The sequence below is a fragment of the Vidua macroura genome, chromosome 3, assembly GCF_024509145.1.
Source record: "Vidua macroura isolate BioBank_ID:100142 chromosome 3, ASM2450914v1, whole genome shotgun sequence".
Lineage (NCBI taxonomy): Eukaryota > Metazoa > Chordata > Aves > Passeriformes > Viduidae > Vidua > Vidua macroura.
This window is the reverse complement of record NC_071573.1, coordinates 71,027,280-71,040,262: the sequence shown is the minus strand read 5'-3', so window position 1 is coordinate 71,040,262 and position 12,983 is coordinate 71,027,280. Positions and strand designations below refer to the sequence as shown.

The 12,983-nt window shown below is 44.7% G+C and overlaps 1 protein-coding gene across 2 annotated transcripts; it reads left to right on the top strand.

Moving 5' to 3' along the window:
- The first annotated feature begins 1,803 nt into the window (after positions 1-1,803).
- MTRES1 (mitochondrial transcription rescue factor 1) lies at positions 1,804-6,173 on the top strand. Of its 2 annotated transcripts, none has more exons than XM_053974654.1 (4): positions 1,804-1,898; positions 3,346-3,778; positions 4,616-4,688; positions 5,723-6,173. In XM_053974654.1, the coding sequence occupies exons 2-4, from the start codon at positions 3,354-3,356 to the stop codon at positions 5,897-5,899; spliced, it is 675 nt and encodes a 224-aa protein (XP_053830629.1). In that variant the 5' UTR covers positions 1,804-1,898; positions 3,346-3,353; the 3' UTR covers positions 5,900-6,173. The 2 variants fall into 2 exon arrangements, with proteins under 2 accessions (XP_053830629.1, XP_053830630.1); XM_053974655.1 differs by lacking the exon at positions 1,804-1,898 and adding an exon at positions 2,120-2,220.
- Positions 6,174-12,983: the final 6,810 nt, after the last annotated feature.

Below are 12,983 nucleotides of genomic sequence, written 5' to 3'. Positions count from 1 at the left end.
GCTGAGGGATTTTTTCCTCCTTGAAGATGGTAGCATTTCTGCTAAGGGAATCCATGCTGCTCTTGACATTTTTTTCTATTTTGACTCACTATGTGCCACTACGAATACAAGAAAGGTACTCTTACTGTTCATTTTTCCCCTTCAGTAAGTATGTATGTATATTTATAATATATAGGGGGAAAGTGCTAAAAAAGTTAAGAGGCTATAGTCTCAACTGAAATTGGTCAGAATCTCACAGAACTTAGCACAGAACATTCAAAACGCATAAAGACACAAAGGTGTTCAGCGATTTCTTCCCAGTGAAGTTTCTAAGGAGGGGAAATAGCTTTGCCTGTGAATTGCTCCTTTACCAAATATCCCTGGCATAAAAACCTCCCATTCAAACATTTTATGACAAAGTTTATACAGGTGTAAAATTAAGCAGACACTTATAATGCCCGTGCTAATTGCACAGCTGCTGTCCAGCAGTAGTTCTGCAGTTATATTACTTTTCAGATTTGCCAGTATTTTTCCAAGGGATGACTGGTCTGTCAGGTGAGGTGGCCAGCATTTTAAAGCAGAACTATAAAGCTCAGGAGCTTTTCCATCTGCCAAAATTACCCTTAACCTTGTGCAGCCACTTACATGAGGGCAAGATGCTACCAATCTGCTTGCATTCTGTGCCTGCTCTGTATGGATACAGAGATTTCCCCAAACACTGAGAAATCAGAGCGTTCAGAAGCACCAAGAGATTGGTGCACACCATAGAGAAATCTGGGAGAGGGCAGAAGAGGGGATGGACTTTTCCTAGTTTCTGAGCTCCACAGAAAAGGAATTATAAATTACCTCCAGTAACTGAGATGCAGAGTAAAAGAGGGAGATGCAATGTGAAGTAAGAAAGATAAGGGGAAATGTAGGCCACAGAAGGGTTTGGATTAGATCGTCATGGTGGCCAAGCCACAGATTTGAAATCAATCTGTGGTTGGAAAACTTGCGCATCTGCTGGAGTGATGTCCCCAGTGAGAGATTTTCATGTTTTTTGCTTTGGGAATGTGGTCAGAGCATGAGGGGCTGAAAATACAGAAAAAAACTTCCCTGGAAAGCTGGGGAAATTATAATGGGAAACCGCTCCAGCACATCTCAGTGGAGCAGGAGACCATCAGTGGCTGGACCAGTCCTCTAGCAGAGTACAGGGCAGAGGTTGGCCCAAGCACAGAGGGCTCTTCCCGTGGAACCTCCCGGTTTGCTGAGGAGGCATTGGCAGGATACCCGCTTCAGCCCGCTGCCCTCCTGTCTCTCTCCCAGCTTTCTCCAGCCTCTGCTCCCAAACCGATGGGCACAGTGCACTAAAGGGGAGAGGCAGCCTCAAATATTTAGAGAGAGGATGCCAAGAGGATGGAGCCAGGTTTTTCTCGCTGGTGCCAACTATTAGGACACGAGGCAACAGACAGAAAATGATGCACAGGAAGTTTCACCGGCACATGAAGAAGAACTTCCTTACTGCTCGGGTAACTGAGCACTGGAACAGGCTGCCCAGAGAGCTTGTGGAGTCTCCTTCGCTGGAAATACTCAACAACTGCCTGGACACAATCCTGTGCCCTGTGCTCTGGGATGACCCTGCTTGAGCAGGGAGGCTGGACCAGATGACCCACTGTGGCGCCTTCCAACCTTGCCCATTCCGCGATTCTGGGAGAGGCGCCTCGGCTCGCAGACCGGCGGGCACGGGGCGGAGAACGAGCGGCCCCCGCGCCGCCCGCCCTGCCCGTCCCGCCCCGGGGCGCGGAGCGGGTCCGCCGAGCCCAGGCCCCGGCAGAGGGCGCCGAGCCGGGGCTGCGGCGGCTCCGGCTCCGCCTCCGGCGGGCGAGCGGCGGCGCGGGGACGGCAGCGAGGCCCGGGCCCGAGGCGCCCGCGGCACCCAGGTAACGCCGCGCCCCGCGGGCCGCCCTCCGCCGGGGCCGGAGCGGGCGCGCCGCGGCTCCGAGATCGCGGGGCCGGGTCGCGGCGGCGGCCGGGCCCCTGCGGCCTCCCGGGGCAGCCGCCAGGGAAGGCGGGGCCGCCCGGTGCCGCCGCCACCGAGCGCCCCGCCGGCGGGTCAGGGGCCGGGCCGGGGCGGGGGTGCCGGGCGAGGCTCTGCCCGCCCGAGGGTTCCAGCGAGGCGGAGGGGGCGCGCTTGCTGTGCCGGGCGGGCTCACGGCCCTCCTGGCCCGCTTGTACCCGCTGGCCTGCGCGGAACAAAATAAGGTCGAGCGCTAAAAAGAAGCAGTAATATTTATTTGCATGTTCAAATAACTGTTGGAATTTGCCCCCGAACTGAGGAGGGGCCTGTGTGTTCTGCGATACCGTCCTACAATTCAAAGTATATGTCATATATTTTAAGTTCACATATTTAGTTACAAGAAGAAAGCCGAGGGAGGTGTGGTTATTTTTATTTGGCCACTAATTGCTCTCATTGATAAGGGCTTTTTTTCTCAGCCACAAATACCGCCTCATTTCATATTTCGGCAGGGGTCACTTGGGTGCGGGGAAACCAGACTCTAATCTCGTAAGGAAAGACGTGTTTCCGTGGATATAAGATCACAGTAAAAGCCAGCGCAGCACCCAACTAATAGGGGCTGTAAATCTGTTTCTGAGAGCGTTGAACGACACCTGGAGTGTTTTGGGGGTGTTTCCACCTACTTGTCCCCGGTCAGAGAGAGGAGCAGCAGCACCGGGGAGCTTTCAGATGAGCCTGCTGTTGCCAGTCTCGCTCCTGGTGTCACGCCTGGTGCGGTACATAGAGCCGTGTTATTTCTGCCGAGCACTACCACGGCGCCAGTTCCCATCTGGAGAAACAGGGGGGGACGTTGTGCAGCGTTTTGCCACGCAGGAGCGTTGTGGTCCAAGCAGAAACGGAGGTTAAGCAGCTTTCGGCTTTTCTGGATTTGCTTGCTTGCAGTGCTCAGCAGCTTGCTTGTATTGACAATGACTCATGATAAATAGAGATCTCCCTGTGCTTTTTATGACACAGATAGCGGTGTTTCTGTGTATTTTGTGAATTGTATTTCAGAGGTAGGGAGGAAAGCGTCACAAATGTGTTTGCACAGTTAATATTGAACACCAGAAAAAGAATTACAAACAGAGTATTCTGTTGGGCATTTCTGCATTTGTTTCTCATCTGGTGTCTTAGCTCTTTGTAGCGTTGGCCAGTGTATGAGAAAGTCGGATCATAAAGCCACCTAAAGCCTTGTGCTTTCAGGTGATACATCACTGTATGGGGAACTGAATACTCATCTTTTTGTAGTAACTGTTATGCCATATGTGGGGAAATCCTTCCAATCCATCAAAACAGTTGCTCATTTTTACGTGTGAATGTTTGTTTTATTTTAGGTTATGCTATGACTGGCTTCAGACTCCCCATCAGCACTTTCAGAAAACTAAATGTCTGGTTCGGACTGTGGGAGAAATTCCCCTCAAATAAACTGTATCCCACTTGGAGGAGAAGCTTATTCTGCAGCTGTCAAGCAAGCACAGTAAACTACAGAAGATGTTTCAGTTTTTCCCCAGTCAGACTCAGTGCATTAAGACTCTCTCCAGAGTATATCTCAGTACTTTCTCTGAGGAACAAAAGCAGCAAAAGCTCTAAAAGGAGCAGACAAAGCGTACAAGAAGAGGAGGAAGAAGAGGATGAAGATGAAAGTAATTTGGAAGATGAATTTGAAAATGACCCCAACATAGTAAAAGATTACAAGGATCTTGAAAAAGTAGTGCAGTCTCTTCGTTATGATGTGATCTTGAAAGCTGGCCTAGACATGGCAAGAAAGTAAGTACAGAAGAAACAACTTGCTAGTGAGAAAGATGTCATGCATCTAAAATCTGACATTTGATAACCTTTTATTGCTGCCTTAGCAATAACTTAGTATTTGTGGTTTTTTTTTTTTTTTTGGTGTAGCTTTTTTGATTCTCTAAATATATATTTTGGATGTATGGACATTCCTGTTTATTTCACCCTACCTCCCTTGAAACAGCCTGATTTTGCTTTTCCCTGTCTGCAGTATTTCTAAGATTGCTGAGGAGGCATTTTGTATCACTTCCTATTTATTTAAAATAAAGAAAATGCAAAATACTGTACTGTGTAATAGGAAAAGGTCTAATTTGAAATTGAGGGAGTAAAATAATGCACTATTTAATGAATGGAGAAATAGGGGATGGTAGGTATAAGTTTCACAGGTCCACCAGGTAAATGTGCAGTCTATAAATGTATGACAGTGTTTGATCTAATGCAACCTGCAGAAGTCTGATATCACTATGTTGTTAGAACAGAATATTAGTATAACTTGATCACTAACAAATTATTAAACTGGCTGATGCAGGAAAGGGGATATTATTGATTGGATATTCAGGAGACAGATCTCTAGAAACAGCTGTTCTGGCACAGAGCAACTGTATGCTACTATTTCATTTAATATCTTTGAAAGCCCTTTTCTTTACTTCCAGTTCCAAGTCTGTCCTGACCTTAAGTGAAAGTGTCCTTTACACACAAATTAGAGGTGTAGAAATGTTCCTTGCCCATGAATGGTGGTGTTGTGTTTCTGCAAAGAAACAATTGCATTTGGTTTGCTGCACATTATAACTGCAATAAAACCTTGTTTTTCTTCAGTAAAGTAGAAGATGCATTCTACAATAATGAACTCAGGCTGAATGGAGAAAAATTATGGAAGAAAAGTAGAACTGTAAGACTTTTTAAAATTTAATTATTTTTAAACATAGTACAAGAAAATAGCTAAGGCATGATCTTCTCCCTCTAGATCACTCTGCAAAGGTGAATGCACAGCATTGCTAACAGCACTTGCACCTGGAGGGGGGATGGTGTGACCATGGTTCCCTGGGTAAAACATTATTCCCTAAGGCAGACAGGAAACTTGTGTGGTTGGAGAGTCAAATCTAAGGCTGAAAGTCAGGAGAAGGCAGCAAGGACGGAACATTTTAAGTTGCTGAAGGAAGTGATGATATCACTATGCATGGTTTGATGGAGTAGGAATAATTAAATCTGAGATACTGGTGGAGCAGGCACATGATTAAAGAAAAAGAGGAAGTTTGATGATAGAAAGGGATTGAAACTGGGGTGGCTGAGGGAAGATTGTTGTACCTGTAATAGAGCACACAGGACCACAGTTAGGAGAGAGCCAGAAGGGTCACCAGACATATACTTCTACCAACCCTTTCTTCATGTAAGGGTGATCCTTGGTGGTGGCTACTGTCGTCAAAAGGCAATAGGATGAGAAGTTTTGATTCCTGATCCCATACAGTTATGGCTGGTTTATGAGAGGTGTATTGCTTCTCTGACCTTTGAGAGGAGCACAGGCAGTTGCTGAGCACTCTGTTCTTTGAAACACTTTAAACTGTTTCAAAGGCATGAGGAAGAACTTTGCATTTTGCTGTTTTGTGTCTGTGTTAATAGAAAAAGATTGGTGGAAAGCACACTTCGGGAAAAAAGACATACATAAAACCTTTTTCACAGTTAGGTGTTGGTTGTATAACACGGAGGGTGAAGCTCTTGGCAGGGAAGGTCATGAGACATGTAATTGCGTATTGCCACGGCTTTCCTAGAAGTTCATCACTGGAGGATCTATAATAGGTCTAGTATTGGCTGCCTTCCTCCTCTCCTGTGAGATAAGAATATTAAGTGGAAAGAAAGGAAGATTGTGGGGGATTTGTTTTTCTCAGGCAATGTTTATAATCACTCATCTTCTCTTTCTGATTCCAGGTGAAACTTGGTGACACACTGGATCTCATAATAGGTGAAGATAAAGAAACAGGAGCTGCTGTAGTTATGCGTGTAGTCTTAAAAAAATTATCTGATAAAACTGAAAGTGAAAAATACAAAGTTATTTTGAGGCGTTGGAAAAACTTAAAAGTACCCAAACAGGATGTACTGAAGTAACAAGGGGTTGCATGTGGCAGCATAAGATTTTTGCAGAAAAACATATTTTTTTGTTAAATATGAATTTTGGTTGAACAAAATTACAGTACCCTTTTTTAAGGGCTTGTGTCAGAATGTTATCTCGCTCTGCTGCGTACATCAATAATCATGCAATAAAGCCTGTCACTTTTTGCTGTTAGCTTTGTCTTGTGGTAAACTGTCAGTTAAAAGATCCAACACTTATATTTCCAGGAAGTTTCTTATAAATAATCAATAAAGACTGATTTGATCACTATTTAATTGCTGTCTAATTTTGTTAATCAGAAAGGTTACATTAAAGCTGACATCACGTCAAGCAAAATTGCTTTCTTTGTTTTATCTCTGTATTCATGACATAGTTAGGGCAAAAGCCATCAGTTAGGTAAAGTTGCTTCCTTTTTCATTATTTAATCTTAATTAAAGGTTAACAGTACCAACTCTATGCTTATGTATGCTGCTGCTATACCAAGAATACAGCAGGATACTGATTGCAGTGGCATATTTCTAAGCAGGAAAACTTCATGGTGACAGAGAATCATAGAATCAGTATAGTTTGTGTTGAAAAGATAAGATCATTGAGTCCAGCTATTAACCCAGCACTGCCAAGCCCATCACTAAATCATGTGTCTAAGTGCCACATCTAAACACCATTTAAATACCTCCAGGGATGATGACTCCAACACTTCCCTGGGCAACCTGTTCCAATGCTTGACAACTCTTTCAGTGAAGACATCTTTCCTGATATCCAATCTAAAACTCACCTGGTGCAACTTGATTCTCTTTGTTCTTGGCAAATCACTTGTCTGGGAGAAGAGACCATCCCCATTCCCTATCACTCTCTGGGCCCAGCCATCCAGACAAGTTTTTATCCAGTGAATAGTGCACCTGTCCAAGCCATAAGCAGCCAGTTTCTCATGGAGAATGCTGTGGAAAATATCAGAAGCTTTACTAAACTCCAAGTAGACAACATCCACAGCCTTTCCTTCATTCATTAAGGAGGTCACTGTATCACAGATGTAGATCAGGTTGGTCAAGTGGGACCTTCCTTTCACAAAGCCGTGATGGCTGGGCCCCAATCCCCTGGTTGTGCTGGCCATGCCATATGATGCACTCAAGATTATCTGCTCCATGACCTTCCCCAGCACTGAGGTCAGGCTGACCAGTCTGTAGTTTCCCAGATCCTCCTTCCAACCCTTCTTGTAAAAGGACATCACACTGGCTGACCTCCAGTGACCTGGAGCCTCCTTGGTGAGGCAGGACTGTGGGTAAATGATAGAAGGTAGCTCTGTGAGCTCTTCCACCAGCTCCCTGAGTACAGTTGGGTGAATGCCATTCAGCACCATAGACTTGTGTCTAAATGGTACAGCAGGTGACTGGCCATTTCCCCTTGGATTATGGGGGCTACATTCTTTTCCCTGTTGTCCAGCTCAGGGGTCTGAGTACCTGCAGAACAACTGCTCTTACTATTAGAGACTGAAACAAAGAATGCATTAAATACCTCAACCTTCTTTGTCAGTACATTTCCACCCACACCCATCCAATAAATGATGCAGATTCTTCTTAGCCAGCCTTTTGTTACTAATGTATTTATAGAAACATTTTTAATGTATTATATGGCAGTAGCCAGATTAAGTTCCTTTTTCTTCCACTTTTATCTCTGCATAACCTCAGAACGTCCCAGTAGTTCTCCTGAGCTACCTTCTACTTCTTCCAGTGGTCATAAAGTCTCCTTTTTTTATTGAGTTCCAGCCAAAGCTCTCTGTTCAGCCAGACCAGAGGATCTATAATAGGTCTGGCTATTATAGGTCTGGTCTTCTCACCAGGTGTGTCAGGAAGTTATGAGTAAAGCATGGCAGTGATACTCTGCTCCCATGGAGGATACAGATCAGTGAGGAGGTTTGTGTAGTACTGCTGATTTTTACTGTTTAACTAACCATGCAGAGGAAGATGAAATCTCAGATTGTCATGTATTAATTTCATTGTGGCATTTAGGTGGATATTTAATGCTTAGGCGTTGTAAGGAGCTGAGTAAAGGTCAGACCATACTGGGGTGAGAAGTTCACGTCTGTATTAATTCAGAATACTGTCACTTAGGACAGCCATCTCAGGAATGACCACATGCACTGGTGACATTAAACATGTGCTTCCTCCAACACAACTTGTTGGATGAACTGTGAAACATGCAGATTTTTTATTGTTTATAGATGTTTAGACAGCCACACACAGGTGTGTGTCTGCAGGAAAGCTGGCCAGTAGGAGCAGGTAGCTACTGTTCATCCAGTCTGGCTCTGCTCCCAGCCTAGACTGGGGAGCCCAGAAGGACAAAGATAACCCTGAAAAGGCAAGAGGAGCATATTCCAGGACACTTTTTCTTTCATGCCAACAGCTACTTAATAGCTGTGTTTAAGCAGGGTGTACCTCTCCATAGTCTCAAAGTGATGGCTGCTGAGTGAAGGATTTAAAGTAGTTTCTTGCTTTCTTCAGGCATAGCTAAAATGTGTGCTGTTTGGTTTTGTTTTGTTAGTTTGGTTTTTGGGTTTTGGGTTTTATTTGTTTTCTGTTTGTTTGTTTGTTTGTTTTTAGTTTGGTTGGGTTTTGGTTTTTCATTTTCTTTTGTTTTTTTTTTTTTTTTTTTTTTTTTTTTTTTGTGTAGATGTTTAAAGATGCAGATACATGCCTAGATATTGATTCACAGGCATAGTGACCTTTAAAAAAAATTGTTCTTAAGAGGACATGATCCTGTGTGGCTTTTCTTCTTTGCTCCGGCCTCGGGCAGCTGGGGCGCCCGGCTAGGCTCTGCCTTTTGGTGAGACCGAAGCTGCTGCGTGCAGGGAGGCTCTAGGGCTGAGCGCTTCGGCGTGGGTAATGCAACTTTCGTAGCCTTACACTGAGAGGAAGAAAAGGGACGAGAAAAGGCACACCTTGCCTGCATGGCGGAGAATGTTTATTTCCCGCGTGGCCGCTGCAGTGGTTGGAGCGGCTGTCCCCAGGTCGTGCACGAGGACAAACGATTGAACAAAGGAGGCATCGGGTTAAATAGGGGGCGGGCAGACAGGTGGAAGCCCCCCTTACTTAATAGGGACAGACGACAGGGGAGTGACACGGATCACAGCAACCTATGGGAACATAACAGGGGTGGGTACAGTGTTCTGGGACAAATAGGATTGCAAGGATGGGGTGACTGACACAGAACTTTCAGGAAGAATTCAGGCGTGGCTACAAGATGGACATGTAAAAGCTCCTATGGTAGACAACTTGGAGCAGACCATTGTGAGGGGAAAATGGGGGTACAGAGAACCGACTAACTGACATTTATTAAAACCCGTAACTGAACCAACCCCACATACAACAATCCTGGAAAGCTTTCCTAGAGGATTGTGGTGATTCTTACTCTGCAGAAGTGAAGGGACTCTGCAGAGCACCCAGAGGAAGACAGCAGGCTGTACTTTCATTGTGAGCAATGCTGTCACCACACTTTTGGAACTTGCACCAGCTGCAATGGAAATAAATGAGATGCATCTTCTGTTCCTCAATTCCACTTATTCTTGCTATTCTAAGTGGCTGCCATAATCTCCAGGGGTGCTGAGAGAAACAAGCAGAGAGGTGTGTTGTAATATGTCAGTGAGCTCCAGCTAGTGGTCAGCAACCTGTCAAATGCTTGTCAGCATGTACACACTGCCTGTCACCTCCACAGTAGTAGCTTACACCAGAGCATGCAGGACCAGAGGAAGACCCCCCTCAAAAAATGCCAGGAATGCTCTGTGGCTTGGGAAAAGCTAAGGTATGGATGTGAAGAAATTAACTTTCTGAAAGGGTCTGTTCTGTGCAGGATAAAAACAGGAACAACAACAACAAAAAAGTCAACACCTTCCTGGCATCCAAGATGAGCAGGGAAGTTGCATTCCTGAGATCCATTAACATACCAAAGAGCATTTAGCAAGGTTATTTGAATGGAGCAGAATATAAATACAGTGTTGCGCCAAAAAGTTGAAGTTTTAACTTCTGGAAAAGCCTTTTGGAAACTAAAGTAGATGAGTACAAACAATCAAGACCTAGCCTGTTCCTAATGATGACAGAGACTTTTCATTAGAGCCTGTAGTGACAGGACAAGGGGCACTGGTATTAAACTGAAAGAGGACAGATTTACATTGGATACAGGGAAGAATTTTTTTTCTTCTGTTGAAGGTGGTGAGACATTGAAAGAAGTTGTCCAATTATCCCCCATCCCTGGAAGTCTTCAAGGCCAGTTGGATGGGGTTTTTAGCAACCTGGTCTGGTGGAAGGTGTCCCTGCCCATGGCAGGGAGTTGGAACTACATGTCCATTAGAGGTCCTGTCCAGCTCAAATCATTCAGTGGTTCTATGACTCTCACCAAAACGGGGCCCTCACTGACAGCAGAAGGTAGAAACAGGCTTTCATAAGTTTTAAGTGTTAATCCACCAGTGGTATGAGCTAAGGAAAAGAAAGGCAGACTTCCTAAGGAGTCCTGTAATGCATGAGACAGCCCTCTGTGGTTTCAGCATTGAAGCAGTTGGAGAGGGAACTGTGCCCATGTGCTTCAAAATAGAAAGCTTCAGTCACAAGGCAGGGTGATCTCAGAGGAAAACTATGACAGCAGGAAGGTGAGTAGCTGTTCTGCTTGGCTACACTGATCTGTCCTGGATAAGCTTCTCTATTGATCAGACCTTTTTATTGGGGTCAGACACTGCTAAGCAGGTTGCACTTGTTTCTGCAGCCTTTAAATATCATGTGAGCGAAAACTGCGACCCAAAGAAGGGTCCGAATATGTTCTGGGAGGTGTAGGAACAGACATGTCACATCCACAGTTTTTGCTGGATTTGTAGGGGGCATGTAAAGCACACATAAACTAATCTAGAGATCAACCACTCTCTGTGGTGGAGGAACTACATGGAAGGGCTTCTTCATGAAGATATTGCTGAGAGGTGGAAAGGGGAGGCTTGGACAGCTTGAGAAGTGACTGACAAGTTTACAAGAGGCTGTCCAGATGACCGTGCTGTCCAAGCCACCTCTGCATTGATCCCAGGCAAACCCACCTTCATGCTGGATGTCAAGGCATGGACCTGCAATGTGCAGCCTGCCTGCCCTTGCACAAATGGATGATCTGATCCAGATGACTTTGCCTGGTCCCATAAGAGGCAGGCACTGTCAGACTGTGGGTGGAGGACCCCATTGACCCTGGCACAGCCTGCAGCATTACCTGCCAGCTTTGCATGTCTCTCTTGCTGCAGGAGCAGTGCTAAACAGCTGCAGAATCTGCTGCACGTGGGCCAGCCTGCATTATGGAGCAGGGCATGGGACAGAGAGCCCTGTGAAGGAATATTGGGGAATTGCTCCCACAGGAGTTGGACTTGGGTCTGGCAGAAGAGAGCCTGGTCAACTAAAGCAGGCATATACTGGCATATACTGGCACTCCTGAATTGGTTCCGAGTTCTGCTGCCTACAGACTGACAGAGGCAGGGTGTATTCCCTGACCCCTCTAGCCACACATAATAAGCAATTCTTTTTTTCTTAGAATAGAAAAGCACCCAAGTGTTTCTGACGGGGAGTTGGGTTTGGGGTTTTGTTGGTTGGTTGGTTTGGTTTTTTTTGTTGTTTTGTTTCTTGGGGTTGGTTGCTTTTTTCCCGTAATTGCATGTCAGAACAGGACAGTCTGCCTTCAGCACCCACCAAATTACAGCATGGAAGGGAAAGGAATGCAAAGGGATGCATGTGAGCCATGCACACACATCTGAGCACTACTGAAGCTAAAATTCATTGGTTTCCAGTGCTTCTGCATACAGACAAGCACTACAGGGAGGGAGACCCTCTTTTGTTTGAACTCTTGGAAGAAGGAGAGAGGGAGCAGGAGACAAGTGACAACATTACATGACATAATACCAAACTCCTGCTTTTATACAAGGTGTCAGATTTCACATGTAGGATGCAATCCTATCAAGTGATTCATTCCCACTGCTGACAGCTACCTTAGGATTTTCTTCTCACAGGAAACATTTGTAGACCTCACTAACACACCACCATATGAGCTAACCAAAGTGGGACATTCCTGAAAGTGTAATGATTAAAGGAATATTTTGCCTTTCAGAGAAGTGACCTCTAAAACACAAGACTACAAAATGCCTCTGGAAACAAGGATGAACAGTTGCTTTGCTATAATGAAATTTGTGAAGGAAATTGGGAGCGATTACTTAACATTTGTGTGTGTGTGTGTTCTGTGTGTATAGATACTAATTAGCTGATCTTCCTCCAATATCCAGTAATAATTTCTTTCCATCTATTAACATCAATTTTAGTGTTATTGGACATGTAGCAATTTCACCCATTTTATGACTGGGAAGTCAGTTTCACTAAATTTTAAAATAGAAATTAGGGAAAACAAAGCTAAAAACATAGCTAAAAGTTGCTCTATTCAATTTCATCTTGGGGTGTCAGTAAGAAAGGGGAGAAGTGGGAAAAGAACAGCTTTATTTCTCTTCTATTAGAGTTCTTCCTTTCCCACGGTAATCAAAGTTTCTTCCTTCTGAATTGTTAATCAAAGAAAAATGCTCAGTGGGGACCACAGTTCCATGACCATTAGCTAGAAATGACAGCATCCAGAAAATCACAAAAATTAAAAGGAATATGGTGGGTAAAATAATTCAGTGTAAGGGCTTATCTCCTGCCAGTCAGATGAGGTACAAGGAAAATGTGAATGTGATGGAGGTTTGGTTTTGTTAGGAGTCATCTGCTTCCAGCACTGGAACTGGCAAAGCCAGGGCAGCTCCTTCAGCTGGCACTCTGCTGCAGGAGAGATGACCTCCTCAGAACAGGATTTATGTGAGCTGTGACAAAGACAGGTGTTATGTATTCTGTGAGACACTTCTATAAAAAATTACTAATATTACTACCAGCGAGAAGTTTTCATGAATGAATTTTAGGGCAAAATAAGGATTTGAAAGCACTATTACTAATAGAAATTTATCTGTCTTAACATTTACTACAACCAGAAAAAGTAGGTAGGAAAGGATGAAGACAAATGTGTATTTCTTGCTTGTTCTGCCTTTCTTAG